The sequence below is a fragment of the Cygnus olor genome, chromosome 3 (assembly GCF_009769625.2).
Source record: "Cygnus olor isolate bCygOlo1 chromosome 3, bCygOlo1.pri.v2, whole genome shotgun sequence".
Lineage (NCBI taxonomy): Eukaryota > Metazoa > Chordata > Aves > Anseriformes > Anatidae > Cygnus > Cygnus olor.
The window spans coordinates 17,619,654-17,638,560 of record NC_049171.1 but is presented as its reverse complement, the minus strand read 5'-3'; the positions used below and the strand labels follow the sequence as shown (position 1 = coordinate 17,638,560).

At 39.3% G+C, this 18,907-nt stretch overlaps 1 protein-coding gene across 4 annotated transcripts in view; it reads left to right on the top strand.

Annotated features, from left to right (window-relative positions):
- The window catches only part of RNF144A (ring finger protein 144A), a 61,892-nt gene that overhangs the window by 24,069 nt on the left and 18,916 nt on the right, over positions 1-18,907 (top strand). For all 4 annotated transcript variants that reach the window (XM_040550790.1, XM_040550792.1, XM_040550791.1 and 1 more), the window contains one exon: positions 12,290-12,435. In XM_040550790.1, the coding sequence (XP_040406724.1) occupies positions 12,301-12,435 (135 nt within the window). In that variant the 5' untranslated portion in view covers positions 12,290-12,300. The remainder of the gene's footprint in view (positions 1-12,289; positions 12,436-18,907) is intronic.

The following is an 18,907-nucleotide window of genomic DNA, read 5'->3' as shown; positions in this document are numbered from 1 at the left end:
GAGTCTCACAGGATGGTTTAGGTTGGAAGTACCTGTTCCAAAGTGTGTGTGAATTTGGAGAAGGGGCTGATACGTCCTAGGAGGAAGAGGCTAATATGTTCTAGGAGATCTAACAGACATCACAAAACACTTGCAGGTAATTCCCATCTTTTGAGTAGGCTGTCATCTTCATTAAATATCAAGCCTACAGTATAGTGAGTACTCTGCTCACATCAGGTGTTTTCACATGTATTAATTGTAACCCAAGATGTTCTCTTGCAAGCAGATGAATTGTGTGGTATGTGGATAGTGGAAGGGACTGACTTCAGTCCCTTCAGCTTTCCCTTTCCAACAATGCAGTCACATGTAAGGCAACGTACCTTTCTTTTTCTTTTTTACTACAATTATGGGATTCAGGTTGATTATGCTGACATATCAGAAAAGTCCAACACCTATTGATTTTTAAGAGCTGTGCTCAAGTTTACAAAGCATCATGGAAAAAAGCCCAATAGCATTCCTCTACACATGTTCTGTAAATCAAAGGTTTGTTGTAACTTGTCAGTGCTTCTTGTCTAGACAAATCTAGCTTGGGGAGCCCTGAAGAGAGCACTTCTGCTGTGGTGAACCTGTGGTCTTTCATTTCTTCCTGTATGTTTTTGGCTGTCCCAATATGCCACTACTTCAGTCTCCTGGTCTTTCTGCTTTTGCTGTCATTTTTGCAGTTGTCATGCATAGTTTCTGCTCTGTGCAGATGGGGTGCTACAGTGCTTCTGATGTCTGCTGTAAACAGGTGCATGTGTTATGCTGTAAAAATTGTTAAATGTGGGGAGGAGGGAAATGGGTGGGGTGGGGGGGGAACGCAAAGCAGGAAGAATTACTATATAACAGCAATATTACTGTGAAGGAGTAGATCTGGGGCTGATGTTGTGAGGCTGATGCATTGCTCCCCTGAAAAGACAGCAAATGCTGATTCTAATTCTGCAGAGGGAGTAGAGAATGGAAAATATGCTCATAGGCAGCTAGTGCACTGCTCATCCAACCCACAAGCCTACATGATGTGGTAGGTACTAGCTCACACATCTGCCTGCAATATAAGTAAACTGAGCTGCTCAGTTCTGCAGTAAGTTTGGGGCAGAAGGGGTTATCAATAGCTTCGTATTCAAGTAATGTTCTAGTAATCACTAGTTCATCCTTTTTTTGTGTGTAATGTTAGTGGTTCACGCTGGTTATAAGAACTTTATCTTGATTGTGTTTGTTGAAGGTCTTCCACAGCCTGTGCTAAATGACTTGACTATCAGTAAGAAGGTAGGAGATTACCAAATTAAAGATCTGTCCTTAATCAGTATTATTGCATAATAAGGATCTATCTATAGGTTCCATAGCTGTGCTGTCAGGGGCAATGTGAGTGACAGGTCTGTGTCCACCCATGTGCAGGCTGAGTGTTACATCAGGACATGATTAGGAGAAATGAGTTGGAAGATACAATTCTGTAATGTGCAAATGTGATATTAAATGGACACAATCTCCCTCTGAAGACCTTCAAAATTACCTACTTAGACAATGAAAGGCAAGTTATGTAGGCAATTATTTTGGAAAACCTGCTTCCTCGGGCACCAACAATGAAGTGACTGTCTTAGACTGAGTCTCATCCTCCTCACACTTAAGCCTGGTGTGTCACACTGACACGATAAGAGTTATGTATGTCATAACATCCAATTCAAATCCACTGCATTCTCTATCATATGATGACTGAAAGTACAATTTGGGACCATGTGATATGGTATAGTGGAAGCTGTTAGTTCTACAAAGAAGCTGTCCAACTTCTAGCTATGGTTGGTGCTTTTAGATGTGGTTTTGAAAAAAAAGTAATTTTCCAGATAGCATTAAGTAATTATTGCATTGAATGTTTCCATGAAGATTTCCTCTTTCTATGAAGAATCATTCTCTTTTTTTTTGTATTTCAGCAATGTTTTCATGTTAGCCCCATTGACTGTACATGCTCTGTTGGGTCTTCTGCCATTTAATATTAGTGGAGGTGAGCTCTTCACAATATGGGAAAGCTCCATGCTAATCTCTAAGGGGCAGAACTGAGTCGTGAGTCTGGGAACTTGCTGTCAGCACTGGGAGCTCTGGAAATGCTGTATCGTATAAATATCTACCTGGAACTTGGTTATTATTCAGTCAGGAAAAAAAAAGTAAGTTGTAGGTAGGTTAACCAGACTTCATTCCACTCTGAATGCAGTTTTCACTACAGGCTTATCTGCTTTAAAGAACAATTGTAGTGTATGTGGGGATGGTACTTTGTATGTGTTGTCTTACAGCTAGGATGTAAGCTGTTGTTAAAATCTGAGTTCCACTGTTAATATAGATGTGACAGACAATAAGAGTGTTTTCAGTGTTCTTTTTTTCATTTCCAAGTAATTTTTCTTCATCTGAGACTTGTGCAGCACTGGGCAGTGCACCAAGCATGCATTTTGTCATAGTTACAAGAAAGAAGACAATTTTGATTTTCTTTTTTGGTGGAAACAAGAGAATTGCTCAGCCGGTCTCTCTGAGTGCCTCAACTAGGGCTCCACTCCCCTTGCTCATATTTGCATTTTCCCAGTAATTTCACACATCTTTAAATGTGGTTTCTAGCTTTAAGTTTCCAAGGCTTTTCTCTTTCCTTCCCTTCCATCCCCTGCCAACGGAGGAAAAAACCCACAGAGCTTAAGCTTGGTGTGATTTGGGCTTTGTTTAAACATAGCTGTTACTTTTCTAGGGGGAGTCAACTGTGGAGAAGAAAATCCTTGTGGTATGTTAAAGTTTCAAACTGCTTCTTGCTGATTTATTGTTATTGTGGAGACAGCTCAAAGAGAGCACTAATTCATCAGTTCCTTGTAAGCAGAAGAGGGAAAGAATAGGAGGAAGTGAGAAAAGGGGTGGAGGGGGAAAGAGTTGGGGGAACAGAAAAATGAAAACATGGGAAAATGCTAGGGGTGGGGGGGAAGGCAAAGAGAAGCAGTTGGTTTTGATTGGGTGGTTTATGAGTTTCTGGAAAATAATAAAATGAGATGTAACCCTAGAAAGCAGTAGAATAGTCTGTACTCTTCTTATTACTGTTGCCTTCACAAGCTATAAAATAATTCAGATTTCTCACTGCCAGTTAGTGTCCTGAGGTTTTTGCAATTGTGAGTTGCGTGCCTAGGTTACAGTTGCCTTTGGTTAGAACTAGTCTTTTTTTTTTATTTTACCTCACTTCTAGATCTCTTGGAGGTGAAGTCCCATTGGTTTGCCCAGGCTCCTTTCATTGTGGGTGAAGTTCAGCCCAGCAATAGGGCAAGGCCTATGGGTGAGAATTGGCCTAAGATTTAAAGTATTTTAAATTGCAGGTATCTACTGGGTTACCTTTACCTAGTAGTAGAGCTGTAGCCAGTACAGCCAGCAGCACTGCTAACATAAGTCAGCACAGCCAGAATTAGGCACCCACAGCCCATGACTATAATGGGAGCTTAGATAGCTGGAAAACATGCTAATATTTTCACTTCCATATGTTAATATGGAACAGGTCTTAACTGCATACAGAGCTGCCTTTTGTGGCTGATGAGTGCTAGCTGCGTATACCTCCATGTACCCGTGCATGAATTATGTTAACAAAGGTGGAGGCAACAAGATGCAGAATACTCTGTAAATCTAAACTTAGTAACCATCTGCATTCTTTCAGTATAAGCAAAATCTGTAAGCATTCAGTCAGGAAAATGAGTTTAACTGTTTCTGATTTTGTCTTCTGATAAGCAAAAAAAGTCAACAGGATGTTGGTCTTTCACTCTGAAAAAAGATGTTGCCAGCATCTGTTGAAATGCTTATGTATATCACAGTTCCTTTTAACAATGATACTGTTTTAATTCTAGTCAACTGTCAGTGCTGAGGGAGTTGTTTTTTTTATCTGAATTCCCATGTTTCTTTGGTCACAATGCTTATAAATTGTTTCAATCTGTTTGATCTCAGTCAGACTACTGTATCAGTCCTGTAGCCTTAGTTCAGGTTTGAAACTCTGGGAGAAGGGGAACAGCAGTGCATATAGTGCCACTCTTAATATGGAGAAAATATTTCTTTTTTCCTAGATTGCCTGAACAGTAATTTTTCTAACCCTAAAATCATAGAATCGTTGAGGTTGGAAAAGATCTCCAAGATCATCTGTTCCAACTATCCCCCTACCGCCACTATCACCCACTAAACCATGTCCATAAGCACCATGTCCAACCTTTCCTTAAACACCCCCAGGCACAATGACTCCACCACGTCCCTGGGCAACCTGTTCCAGTGCCTAACTACTCTTTCTGAGAAGAAATTTCTCCTAATTTCCAATTTAAATACCAAATACTAAATTTAGGTAAATACTCAAAGAATTTAAGCACTTCAACTGTTAATGATTTAATGGCTGGTCTTCGATGCTTTTGATGTAAGACTTTGTTGTTGCCACAACAATTTATAGGTTGTAACTTGATCTTGGCTGTAGTATTCAAAGGCAGTGGCTCATTGCATTAAAGTGGTATTAGAAAACAGCTGGGGGCTCTTAATGAGGGCCTAATGGGTTCATGACTTAAAACAAACAAACGAGATGGCCAGGCTCATTTTCTCCAGAGCAAAATGTTTGTTGCCCATTTCAGATCCAGGTGATGTATCTGTGCTACTGTGTCAAGGCTTTTCCTTAATATTAGGGGGAGATTTTCCTCCTCAGGGTGGAGGAAGACACTTTTAAAATACACATTGTCTTTGATTAGCTGTTTCAAATGATCTTGAGGCGTTGTCTCTGGTTACTGAGATAGTGCCCTGAGCGGAGGGTGGTCTGTGACTTCCCTCCTGGGAGATGAGATGGTGCAAGGACATCCGAGCTCTGTCCTGAGGTGCTCTGCTGCCCCAGGACTCCTATAATCTCTTAGATAGCAAACATCAGCAAGATAAATGAATTCTGAGCAGTGTTCCTTAATATTATGACCTCTCGGTCCTTTTGTTCATGTCATCTTTTTACAAAAGATGTTTGGGATATTTGGTGTTGGGGGCATATTACACTTCAGTTGTTATTGTAGTCTGTATGACAAACTACACTTCTGGGAACAGGGAGGGAAAAGATTCTTTTATCTATGTTCCTGCTGTCTTTCTTCTCGCCCCTTTTTTTTTTTTTCATAAAATACATTTTTTTTTCCACACCTTTGAATTTTCTAGCTCTTCCCCTTCTTTTCCCTGACCACAATTTCTTTCAGATGGAATCCAGTGATTTTTTTTTCCTTTGAATTATTTTCACCACTGTGTATGGGGTCTGAATAACAGGCACACCCAGTTTATTTCAGGTTGCTGCTGCTTGGCAGTGCTTTGAGAAGCCACAGCAGCACCAGAGCTGGTGACAAACAGAGGAAGATGCAAGGTCAGAAAATTCTTTGCCTCTGTCACATTATTCAGAAGCTGTATTTTTCAAAATAGATGTTAGGCTCTTGCACTCTGAGGCACTTCTGTGTCTCAGCTTGCATGTGACTGTCTTTTAGACAGAAGATGAGGTTCTGGGATGTCTATTTGTAATATTCTCTAGAAGTCAAAGCTTATAAAAATTTGTTTTCTTTGTTTGTCTTTATAATGTCTATTTCTCTACACCCACACATGCATTTGATAGGCAATACTTGATATACATCTGTAGATCTACAAGTCATCTGATACCTTTATAATACTTAAAACTTTTTACGGTCTGTGGCATAATCAAACCCAGTTGTTAAATTTTTCGTTGTTTTATGCCTTACAATATGATATCTAATTAGTCAATAAAAGCAGGGGGATAAAAAAAAAAAAAACGGTCAACTGGTTTAGCAAAGATTATTTTTTTTGAATTGCCCCCTAACTCAGTGACCTTTTCCAGGAGTAGTTCAGTACAGTTTTGCATTCTTCGTGCTATTGTTCAGTAGTATTTTTCACTAGTGACAACCATCCTGGTCTTTGTCATTTTTCTTGGATGTTAGCATGTCTGAAATCTTTATTTTTGTATTTTATGTATATACTGTAGCATGCATATACATACATATGTATGTAAAATATGTTTTATGTTTGTCAGAAAGGTAAAACAAACATACTCAGTTGCTATTTGTGGGGTGGACCTCAGTCCCTGGAAAAGTTCACTTCAGTTACAGCTCGACCCAGGAGGTTTCCCACATGCTCTGTTGGCTGGGAAACTGGAGTTGCCGACAGTGCTCTAAGCTTTTACATAGTCTGTCTTTTCCAGGCTCATGCCATAGCATAGCTTGAAGATAAGAATAGGGATGGTAAGCTTAAAGTTGATAGGTAGCCAGTGTAAGGAATAGAGGCCATAAAATCATAGAATATCCTGAATTGGAAGGGACCCACAAGGATCATTCAGTCCAATTCCTGACTACACAGAGGACCACCCCAAAATCAGACGCTGTGTGAGAGCTTTGTGCAAACACTTCTCGAACTCCGGCAGGCTTGCTGCTGTGAATGCTGCCCTGGGAAGCCTGTTGCAGTGCACGATCACTCTCTCAGTGAAGAAACCTTTCCTAACATCCAGCTTGAATCTTCCATTGCAGCTCTATGCCGTTCCCTCGGGTCTCGTCGCTGTCCCCAGAGAGCAGAGCTCAGCGCCTGCCCCTCGTGAGGGAGCTGCAGGCTGCCATGAGGCCTCCCCTCAGCCTGATCTGCTCTGGGCTGAACAAACTGAGTGATTTCAGCTGCTCCTCATGTGTCTTGCCCTCTGGACCCTTCACCATCTTTGTAGCCCTTCTTTGAACACTCTCTAATAGTTTTCTTTTTTATATTGAGATAAAACCATTCAGTGTGTCCAAAGGTCAGGTTTGAGGATTTCACAATACACTATGCATTGACAAGATGTTCTGTACAAGCTGGAGCTTCTTACGTGTTGAAAAGTTATGTCATAGTATGTCAATCAAAGGACAAATGATATCCACGGGACTTGCCTAGTAAATTGTGGATCAGATTTAAGAGTGACCTTTAAGAGTTAAGAAGGCATTTGGCAGGACATAAGAGTTTAAGGAACGTAGGCAGAAAACCTCTGGAAGCTAGTCATCTCTAAACATCTGTGTAAGTCAGGTCTTCTGTGTGTTTGCCTGACATCTAGCAGAGAAAATTATTCTTCTCTACCTCCTGAGCAGTTTGTGAATATTAAGATGTAGAGGCAGACAGTTAATGTAGTGGTAGACACCAGTAAGTAACTGGAATTGGTAAGAGAGCCACTAAGTTGGCCTGCTTATCTTTATTATCATAAAATCTACCTAGCGGGTGAACTTGGCCTTATCAGAAAGCCATTATTCAGTTTCATAACGTAACTGTCAACATTAACAAAAAATATTTAGTCTTTAGTTGATTCTGTCATGTAGGTTTCCTCCATATTTTCCTAGCTATATAATTCTACTGAGTATCCCTGGAAAAGCAAAGGAACAGAAAATATCAAGCTCAAACCCTGTCAGAAGGAAACAACTCCAACTAGTAGGACCCTTGTTCAACACCCTCAGCCACCAACCTCAGTCATGTCAACTAGTTTCTGCTCCCTTGGAGACCTTGTAGACATCTATTGATTCATGGGCAGTGAGGTATAGTTGTGGCTACCTAGGGAGGTTCAGAATTGTTTAGGTCCCAGAGTCAAAATATTCACTTAATAGATGTGGCATCAGTGCTGGTTCTAGACTGCTGTGTAATAGCCCTGCTACACTTCAGAAATGAGTATTTTTTTCCACAGAAGTAAAATATTCAGAGAAACTGTACTATAGCTGATGTGCTTGGTTCCTCCTAGCAAGAAGTATAGCCTGGATTATGTTACCTGGTGTTATTTTGACAAAAAAGGGGCAATAGGAATGAGATCCATTTTTAAATCCTATTTAAATCCTTTCCATTGACTTCTAAAAGAGCTGTTTTTCATCATGCTGCCAGTAAATTCAGTTAAGATTAAGATAAAACCTAAAGGCAAGTGACTTTAAGTGTACATGACTGACTGTCTTAATTTAGAAATTAAACCCATCCCTGATCTAAAGCTTAAACTTAAATTCTGTTGAAAGCTCTATTTTGAGTCTTGCTAGGTGAAAAAGACCCACCAGCTAAAGCACACAGTGTATGACTATTTTATTCAACTGTATTCTCTAGTCACTTCTTTTCTCACCTAGCTGGTCATGTATCTGTGAAGTGTTAACTTGATGCAATTGCAACTTAACTCTACAGTGCCGTGAAATATTTGACTGAACAGTGCAATAAAAATCCATATGGCTTTATAACTTGTCAAATGACTTGCACAGAAGAAAATGTTGCATTGTCTTTGCTTTCACATAATTTTTCACAGAAATTTATACGTTATTTCTGTTTCATAGTTTTCATCAACTTTTTTACGCTTGGAAAGAAGGAATTATTCTGATCTTGGCTTATCAAAGATCAAATCTTCCAGTTGTTCTCACTTAACAATGCAGTCTGTAGGTGGCCAAAGCCTAAGGGATTTACAGATCAGGAATCCAGTTTATCTTCACTTAAGTCATGCATTATTTCTGCACAATAATTGTTTGTTTCCCTTCCATACCCATCTTACAGAAGGAACAACACCCACACTTCAAATACAACTTAAATCTTGTTGCTGTAACACAATGTTTCCATGCATTTATGCAGTGGTTCCCCTTTCCTGTGGACATGCACGTGGCTGCAGAATTAAATTCTCATTATTCAGGTCACTGACTATTTATGAAAAGAAAGCTCTGAACAGAAGATTACATCAGCTGTTTCCTGTGATTCCTGTTCCCTGCTTTTTGGGATGCTGTCATAGAAAATGTGCTATATTACCATATTTTTTACAAATTCAGTTTTACCAGATACATACTTCATTCTGCAGAACTTTATAAATGAGACTGACCATGGCTACAGTAGAGTTTGGAGTATGAACTGAAGACTGTTTTCTTTCTGCTCTTGTTTTCTAAGTTAAGTCTGACTTAGTATATTTGTTACCAAGACCTGTGGAGTACTGATGTGTGTACTGAATTTGGTAATCCACACTCATCTGTAATGACCTAAATATTAATTGGGGTAAAATTCGCTCAGGAGTGGGATTGGACTGTAGGTATACCTTTATTAGCTATATTTTCAAGGGTCTACTAGTAGATACTCAAAACTTTCTACTGGCTGGTGCTGGAACTGGTGTTCTTAAGCACGGAGGCACTCCAGTGTATATTTTTCAATGTCTTGTTCCTCTACAGCTCCTTTCAGCTGCTCTCTCTTTCTCCTTGCTGTTACTTTACATCATTCTCCCTGAAACACTGCACATCACTAGAAAGCATGAGAATACAATCTAAAGCTATAAAAGACATGGCTATGGAACATTAGGAGGCTTTATCTGATTTTGACTGAAGATGATTTCTCTTCTGTGATTTTTTAACCTAAAATATATAAATTATCCCTAATATATACATATATCTATATTAGTCATCATGATGTAAACACGGAAGCTTGTTAATTAGTTACGACGGTAAGCCAGATGATCATGAAGCAAGATAAAATCTCTTGCTTTGGAAAACTTCATTCTTGGTGTTCCTTTACAGAGATGCCAAACAAAGATGCTCCACTGGAACATGATAGCTTTCCATGTCTTTTCCAGTGCTAAGTGGCAGATCTCTTGACCCTCACTTTAATGTTACCAGTGACAATAACTTCCCTCTCCCCCCGGCCTTGCAAGTGAATGTAAGATTTCATTATTAAAAGCAAAGACTATTTTTAATGTAGATTTAGCAGATCTAAAAGCCTGTGCTCTGCTTCTACTTGATGCTGTGGTCAGGTTTTGTTATCACCATGGCTGAGTTCAAGTCATGGATTACATGCCAACTCTATCGGGTAGCCAATTTCTGCTGGCCTGCAGGATGCCACGTTGAAAGAAGTTGCACTTTGCTTCATTCTTGCCTTGCCAGAGAAGATAAAAGATAAATGTTTCCCATTGGGATATAATTGCAGTGTAGTCATGCTGCAAAAAAATGAATTACCGCAGTGATACCAGTAAGCTTCTGTCAAAAGTCCTAGGGAACGGGGAACAAGTGTAAGACTTGGAGCCGAAAGGTTAATATTTTCCCCTATATCATCACTTAATTACAGATATTGAATAAGCATAAGACTTCTTTTGGATGGATTTCATTGTATATTTGGCAAGCTTTTAGTCTGAATTGTGTTAGATTTTACATCTTTGCCGTAAAGCTTGCTAGTAGTTTGGTCTGCCTGACACTTCTAAGTGCACCTGTAACTTACATTTATCTCTCTTCATTGTTCATTTGCTGGTTTCATCTGCTTGCTGCAATAAGCAACAGATGTGCAATAAACTGGGCAGGATGAGCAAAGGACACTCGAGCTAATAGAAAACAGTCGGGTTGGGTGTGTTTGATCATTGCTTCTCAAATACTTCATAAGTCTTTCTGTAAATGTCAGATATACCAGAGCTGGGAAGAATAAAAAATATAGCTGGTATTTTGTGTTAAATTAAAAAGTAGTGGGAATTGACAGTAAAGCAGCAGTCTAATAGCCTCCAAAAGCTTGGGCTTTAATTTGTATCATGTTGGACTTTCATGTTAAAGTCTCAGAAAAGACAGCACAGCGCTATTCTTATTTTGTGACCTGGAGCCATTATTCGTGTGCTGTTCTGCAGGGCTATTTCATCTGTTTCCTTCAAAACTGGGGATTTTGCATGGGGGTTTTCAGAGAAAGGGATCCAGAACATCCCTGGATATGGAGTTCTTTAATTTTTCATCTATTCCCCTTTCTCCCCTGATGGCTGCACTAGAAAGAAATGCAATTAGGTTCTGATTTTCTGGTGTCCTGAAGCACTTTTTACGGGGCATCTTCCAGTGGGTTAGACTGAATGGAAGACTATTGTAAAATCTCCACTTTGTTTCAGAGAATTTAGAGATCTTAGTAGAGTCATGTCCACAATGAATTAAATACCAAAGGCTCAGATTTCACAACACTTCTTTGAAATCTTCATGTGACTTGTTTGGGGACAAAAAGCTGTCTTCTCCTGAATATCTGCCTAAACCTCATCTATAAGACACAAGTCATATTTGCTGCAGTTCTGGAAGACTTAGGAACTTCACAGATAATAAGGCTTAGATATTGTAATTCATGTCAGTGCCAAAGGTGGGGGGTGGAGGGAAAGCTGTGATCATAGCTGGGGTGCTGTAACCTCCTGTGTGGGGAAAGGTAAGAAAACAGCCAGTTTTGGGAAAGGAGGTGGTGAGGTAAAGTGGACCTCCTAGCAGTCTTTGGAAGTGAATTTCCCACTTCTGGAAGGTCAATGTCACCGTGACAATTATAATACTAGTAAATATCACATTAAGATTGGATATACTACATAAGTTACCCTAGTTGTTTGTGGGAGTATTTTTTTTTTTTGTTTGCTTTTTCTCCACCATATGTGTAACTTATAAATTAGCTTTCTTCTTTGTGATAATACATTTGGTATGTGTGAGGTTATTTTCCTTCTCCTTAGTCATTTGACAACTCTCCATCTGGGCCCTGAAGCCTAGGATAGAGATGCTCTGCTTAGTCCTATCCTATTGCTGTCTTGAGGGTGATATAAAAGTATTATAGCCTCTTTTTATAGCACATTTTTGTGTTATTTGTCCCAGTTGTTTGTTGCTGCAACAAAGCTGTGCTTTCGGCATAGAGCAAGCATTGAGAGAGGAATGCAGGCAAAGAAATGCTGAGGATGCTCAGAATATCCATCGTTCTTTCTAAAATTAACTTAGCAAACTGATCAATCTGTCATGCTCTTAGGAACAAAAATATCTGGCTCTGTGAGCTGCAATGCCATCAGACTGGAAAAGGGTCATAATGGATCCTTGGCTTATGGAAGAGACCTAGCAAATCTTGCCTGGGCAGCTAGAGGGGGGGAGGTTAAGGAATTTGTTTTAAGTAATGGGTAATCGATGTCAGTGAAAGCAAGTTAATAACTAGAGCTGAAAATAACAAGAATTGGGTATGAGATTTTATGTATGTAATGTCAGAGACAAGTCTGTGACCTAAGGATGTGTCCTGATGTCTCTTGATGTTTTGTCAGTGCATAGCACGGCTTTTTCCTTCTGCTTGCTGCATATGTGCTGTTAGGCAGGAAATGTATAGCCTATTTTAAGTGCCAACACTGTCCAATTAACCATCGCTATTTATAATTTTTTTTTTTTTTTTTTTTTTTTTTTTTTACCAAATAGCTAGCAACTGACGATGGGGTTTGCAGTGGCAGAGAAGTGCAAAGTATCAACATAAGGAACTGATGAAGTATCTTGACTTTTGCTCTGTTTTTCAGACTGCTCTGCAATGACTACAGCAAGATATAGGCCTACCTGGGACTTGGTACTTGACCCACTAGTGTCCTGCAAGCTCTGCCTTGGTGAATATCCCGTGGAGCAGATGACAACAATAGCACAATGCCAATGCATCTTCTGTACCCTGGTGAGTTTGCTAATTTTTTATTTATTTTTTTATTAGGCATAGCAAACAATGCACAATTCTTAACTGCAGAAATTATATGGGTTTCTGCTGAGTCGGTTTCACCCAAAGTGTTGATGCTGCACTGGGCATGAATACTGTTGCTACGTGCTTGACATAAATACCAGTGAATAGACTTTTCTGTTTTCCTGTTTTTTTGCTTTTGTTTAAAAAAAAAAAAAAAGACTCAGCGATTTAGTATACCGCTGTTTACAGCTATGTCCTTATGTGTTACTCACATTTCCTTTGCCCTTTTATCTGTCTGCAACTTGGATTTTTTCAAGCCATGAACTTGCTTGTTACTAGAAAAATATCTAATGTATTATGATTTTAAATTCATTGCATAATATTATAATTTCATAACGTTATTTTTTACTACTATGTTGCACAAGTGCATGCCTGGAATAGCATAAATCTTGGCTTTTGAGTAGAAAACAATGGTGAACACAAGGGTAATGTACACTAAGGATCGTCCTTATGGTAAATTGGTATTGCTAGTTTATGGACAGAGAAACAAAAGTAATAAGTAGTTTTATTTCCACTCATATTAGTTTGGAATGAAAATGTTAGATCCTTTAATTTTGTAATGACCACAAGAACACCAAAAATCTTGTAGTGATTCAACAGTGGAATGTAATTTCTAACAGAAATTTCTAACAGAGCTTTTTTCTAATGTTGATGTAAGGATTTCTAAGTGATCTTTTTTTTTTCTTCTATAAATATTACCTTTTTTAAAAATGTATTTTTTTGATGGTTATTGAGAAGGTATAGGGGATTACCAACTAAACAGAGAGCCCCTTTTTGTTGCTGTGTGAATATAACAAAAAGAAGCAATTCAAACAGCTCAGTTTCTAATACATGTAATATTCCAAGAAGTTCAACTTGTCACAAACAACTTTAACGTTAATGTTCCAAGGGAAAAGATACAGTGAATACATGGGCAGGTAAATAGATAGTGTTTGCAACAAGACTATCTGTCCAATTAAAAAGTAAGTATTGCTTCATTATGCATTTCAAAAGGAGTGTTTACTCAAGCATGCACAAGCATATAACATAATAGGCTTCCCAAAAAAACAGAATAGCAGACTTCATACTCTTTACTGCTGTTTACTGCACAATGCGTAGTTCTCATACTTAGAGCTGGGTTTTCTGCATCTCTACATGTTGCCTGGATCGAGACGATATTTTAACTTCACTCTTTTAGTAACCCTTAAGTGATAGCTGAATGACTGCATTACCAGATGCCTCTTCTTCCCCACTTTGTTCCTTCAAATGTTCGCTGCCATCCCTTACCTTCCATTTCTTCTTGGTGGAACATGCTTACTTACATCTTTCAAAATGGCACTAAGAGTAACCCGTTACAGATACTAAAGATGATGATGTAACCTTCACTGATAACCAGTTCTTAGGGCCTGTTATAAGTAAGCTTATCGTGGTGACAGTAGTTTCTTGTCTCCACCTCTGCTCAGCTGGCAGCATCAGTCCATTTTTTAACACCGATATTTGAGATATTTGATTGTATTGAATAATTCATTCAGCTTTGACCTCCTTAAGAGAACCAACACATCTCTCTTGTCTCAGGATTTGTATGACATCTATGTTCAAGTGCCCTGAAAAACTTACTTGCCCTGAAGTTTTCTTGTGAAGTAACAGGGAAGTAAAATTACCTTTGCTTTCACTGACTGGAGGTAGGGAAGGAAATGAGAATCAATCTCAATCATTTGAAGGGGTAAACTATAAATCTGTGGTAGCCTAGGAATTCAGCATGACTGAACCTTAAGTCCTCAATCTCTACCTTCTGGACAGGTTAATATAATTAATTGCCTAAGGAAATACTCGCATAGTGAGTCAGGCTAAAGACTGTTTAACCCATGGTGAAGGATGAGTTTGCTGGCTGTGCATGGATTCCTCCAGTGGTGGTCTTCCATGTTTTTGGAAACTTGATGTTTCTCGAAGTCATCATTGCAGTCTTCAGTATGAATGGTGTTTTGTAAACAGCTAAATTAGTTATAAAGGAAAAAAAATCCTTTTGACTTGAGACTTTGGATGGAATCTACATACAGTGGATTCAGTACATTATACTAAGGCAAGTGGAAATACACTTGGGGAGAGATTTGACCTGCAGGGTTTTGGTCTTGGTGAATCAAATTATTTTACATAACTATATAAAAATTTGTTCTAACTTCTTGCTTTTTTGTAAAAGATTGGAGATAAATGGTGACCTCTGCAGTGATATGAGAGGGGAAAAAGAAAAACGGATGTCAGTTAAAAGTATGAAAACTATTTTTGCTACAGCTCTTGCTCCTGGCTCTAGCCCTTCAGTCTAAATCTCAGCAAGCTGAGACAGTGTTAGTATGTATTACAAAGAGATCTTTCAAGTGAAGTGCTACTGGTATGCAGGCAGAATTTAGATCACCTTGCAGATTTCTCAATCCTATAACATTTCTGTCTGCAAGTCTTCGCTCCTTTATAACCATAGAAGTACTGTGGTAAAGATCTCATGAAGGATTGTCTCTTCCCAACATTTATACAATAACACAAAATTGCTATTCAGAAAGATAGAATGGTGGCACTGTTTCCTTCTGCTGCCTGGCGGAGCTGTGCATGGATTGAATAGAGCTGACTGCCAGTCCTCTGCTGATCAGGCATAGAAGCTACAATTTCCCATCGTATTATTTTGCCAGTTGTGGCTATTAGTACAATACTCCATTATGGTTTTTATTCTTATGATTGTTAATGCATACACAATGCTGTGAGCTCTCTCAGGTTTTGTCCATCTCATCCATTAGGAATATATCTCTTGTTGGACTGCTCAATGTACCAGAAGAACAAAAGTCTAGAGAACAGAGAGGAAAACAAGCTATCTGCAGTTGTTTTTTGTTTGATTGTTTTCTGAGCATTGTCAAGGGACAAACTAACATCTCTGTCCTCTTGGATTCATGTCAACAAAAGGGGGAAATCTTAAGCATGCTTTTAAAATTTTGGTCCAAAATGCTTCAGTGTCTTGCTTTCTATTAAGTCACTTTTTCTTACTAAGAGTTAGCACACATTAGGTAGCCTTAAATTTCAATACAGTGTGTCTCTTGGTAGTTGGTTGCCCCAGGAGAAGTAATAGATTTTTGCAAGTTTTGCTCAGAAAGCTTTTCTGATTACACTCATCTCCTTATGTAAGGAAATGGAGAGTAAAGCAAACAGAATCACTTCTTTCTTTTTGTTAGACTTGTATTAGTTCCTGCATCAAAATACTTTAGTTATTAAGCCTTTGCCTGCTTTCTCGGGGGAAGCAAGAAGACAACAAGTTTAGTCCATTTGCTGCCTGAGGCTGTGACCATTTTATAATCTGATGAAATTCTCATGTCCTAAAGGACTGGATGTTCCCTTGGAGTGTTACAGATTGTATATGTGCTAATGTTACAACAGGTTTTTGTTCCATTTAATCAATTAGCTACTTGAGATCTGTTCAGTTTCCAGATTGTGTGTGCATATATTGTATACAATTTAAAAATAAAGCATACAGATAATGCTAAATGTGTTGCAAGTGCAGTGATGCCACTACTTTCTCAAGCCAGGCTAAGGTCTTCTTACCTTGATGTCAGACTGTTCAGATTCATTCAGGACTTTATACCTTGCTGATAATTCTAGTACCAATGGTTTCATTGTTTTCCTTTCTTACATTAATAAATGAATGAAAATCAGTCAGGTAGGCAGTCCAGGGAAACAACTAGCTAAAAGAAATACGAAGTCTTTGAGAGAACTTACCTTTGTTGATAGAAAAATCTATTTTGATCACTCATGCAATTTATCTGGCTACCAATGGAAAGGAGGAGTGCTATTCAGATGTGAGATAAAGTCCTACAATTAGAAAATAAACCAGCAAAGCCTATGTTAAGACCTACCTTCTGCTGCCTGTTAATGACTTCTTTTTGGCCAGCTGTAGATATGTGTATTAGCTTTGCTGTATTAGGAATTAACATTGCTATGCCAATTTTATCTGTTAGTAGATAACTAACACTCTTATCCACAGGCTCTGCCTTAAGCTGTTGAGACAGCTGGCTCATCTTCCCTCATTCTTTAGGTGTCCCCCTGCATTTGGTTTAACTGATTTGAGTCTTTATCTAAGTGTATTCTATCTCAAGAAGCATGTCAGTGGGATAGTGATAGACCATCCTGCTGTCACCAGTCCCCTTTAACCAGGATTACTGTATCTGCTTAATCTCGACTTTACACATCTGCTTAATTCTTGTCATTTCTCAAACTGAGCTTCCACATAGGATGAAGACCTGAACGGAAGGGAAGACCTTACAATCAACACGGCAAATGTTATTAATCTGTCTGTAACTGGCAGTAGGCTTTTTTTTTTTCTCGCTGCACTTGACTGGAAGCATACAGAGCTTTGCTGGAAAGACAATAAAAAGCAAGGTTTACTTAATGCTCTCCCTCACTCCAAAAGAGGCAGCTTCTGCTTTCCCCAGGGCAAGACAGACCAGGAGCAGAGTGGATGGGAGCTTGGCGGCCTTCCCTGTCCAGCCACCAAGAGCTGCACAGCTCACTTTGAAACAGGAGGGAGGGGAAAAACAAATGGCTTGTGAGGTTTTTATAGAGCTTTGAGTAGTTTTCTAGCAGCTGTAATGCTTTCCTGTTTCCCACCAGCTTTTGGCAAAGCTTAGAGCTTACTGCTTGTTCTCACTTGCCCCAGACCTTAGCAGAGAACTGCTACCAATCTGGGCACATGGTGTCAGAGGCCTCGTGGTCAGAGGTCGCTGGTCTTTGCATAGCGATTCACATGGCAGTCCAGGTTCTGACTCACAGGTGTTATAGTGTCAAAACTCCCTGCTTTAATAATAAACTGGCCCATTTGCAGAGTAATTAACGTACAGTTGGGAACTGAAGAACCCTGAGTGTGAAAGCTGGGCTTGATCCAGAGCCTTCAGCTCTCCACTCTCCCATGTGTTGTTACTAAATGAGAGAAACATTAGTTGTCTTCATTGAGATGTGAGAATTATTTCTTTATTGTTTGGTTAATGTTTTGCATATGAAAGTCAAAGGTTCTTTGTGCTCCCACTCAAAAATATTCATTCTGTTCTGAAATTAAAAAATAACAAACAAAACCACAACTTTCCTCATACATAGGGAAAGACTTTTTTGTTGTGTTTATATGTTATATGTGTCTATGTATGGAAGCCTATTCAAAAAAGCAGTTCAAAGCATAGGCCAGCTGTAAGTCTTCATTGCATTCCCTTTCTCAATTAAGAAATTCAACTGGAAACACACACTTGCATTTTCGGTTTGTTTTGTTACTGGTGCTTGGTCCTGCTAGTGGTCTTTCCCAGCCATCAATTTCTATGCCTCAAATAATATTAGCCTTATTCTAACAACATTTCTTGTGCTGAAGAAGTCAGTAGGGCTCCTCTTTAAGGAATATGTCTCACTGAAAATACCTACGTCTTAATGATGCATATTTTTTTTTTTCTTACCTCACCTTTGTTTGTTGACTGATGGCCATATGGTGGCACATTCCTGTACTCAAACTGGCACAGTTGTACTCTGACACAGAGGGATGGTGCACCCGTTCCTAACATGAATAACCTTCTTTGAGTTGCTTGCATCAGTTGAGAAATGTGTTCAGTGAGTGCTGTGATATTGGAGTGAACTGTCAAAGTACTTGGATAGAGGCAGAGCCAAAGCAGCAAAGTCTGCCCCGCTGTCCACAGGAAAAATCAACAGCACTTACCACAGCGACATCTGTACCAGGGGAGTCTCTGCTCTGGGCTGTCTGTTTCCCAGCCTGAGATTCTGCCAGCTGATGGGAACACAAAGACTTTTATAGCTGAGGGAAGGATGCTCAGATGGTTTGTCCAAAGATGTGGAAGCATCCAGGTTGTATGCATCTTCTACAGCTAAGCCACTGCTTGGCCAACATCCATGGGCAAGAAAATGCGACTAGATTTACGCTGAGAATATAGGCTATAGCAGGGCTGCAGAGCAGCTGGGGTAGTCTTTGAAAGCTGAAAATGCTGAGGGAGGAACAGGTGTGTACCTTTTGCAATCTGAACAAAAAAATGTGTTTAAAAAGAGGCCAAGTGTGCAGCAAGTAGAGGCAGGAACCCTATCCTAAATGGAGATTTTTCAAATTACTTTCTACTTTGGTGATAAGCATTTGGTGCCTGTGAAGTTACCCACCCCGGCCCTGGCCAAAGTCCTTTTCTCAGTGCATGCCTTCTTCCTCGCTGCATAGCAGGCCAAAGTTGAGCACTAGGTTTGCAGAGCTCTGGAGGGCCTTTGTAGGCTCCTGAGTGAATTTTTTGTGTGCCTGTGTAGTGTGATTTTTGCCACAGAAGAAAAGGATGTAAAGAATAGCCCCGTGTAAGAATACTGTTATTGCTTTCAGACAGTAGATTTGAAGTACTATGTATCAAGATAAGTGACTGTTTTCTCA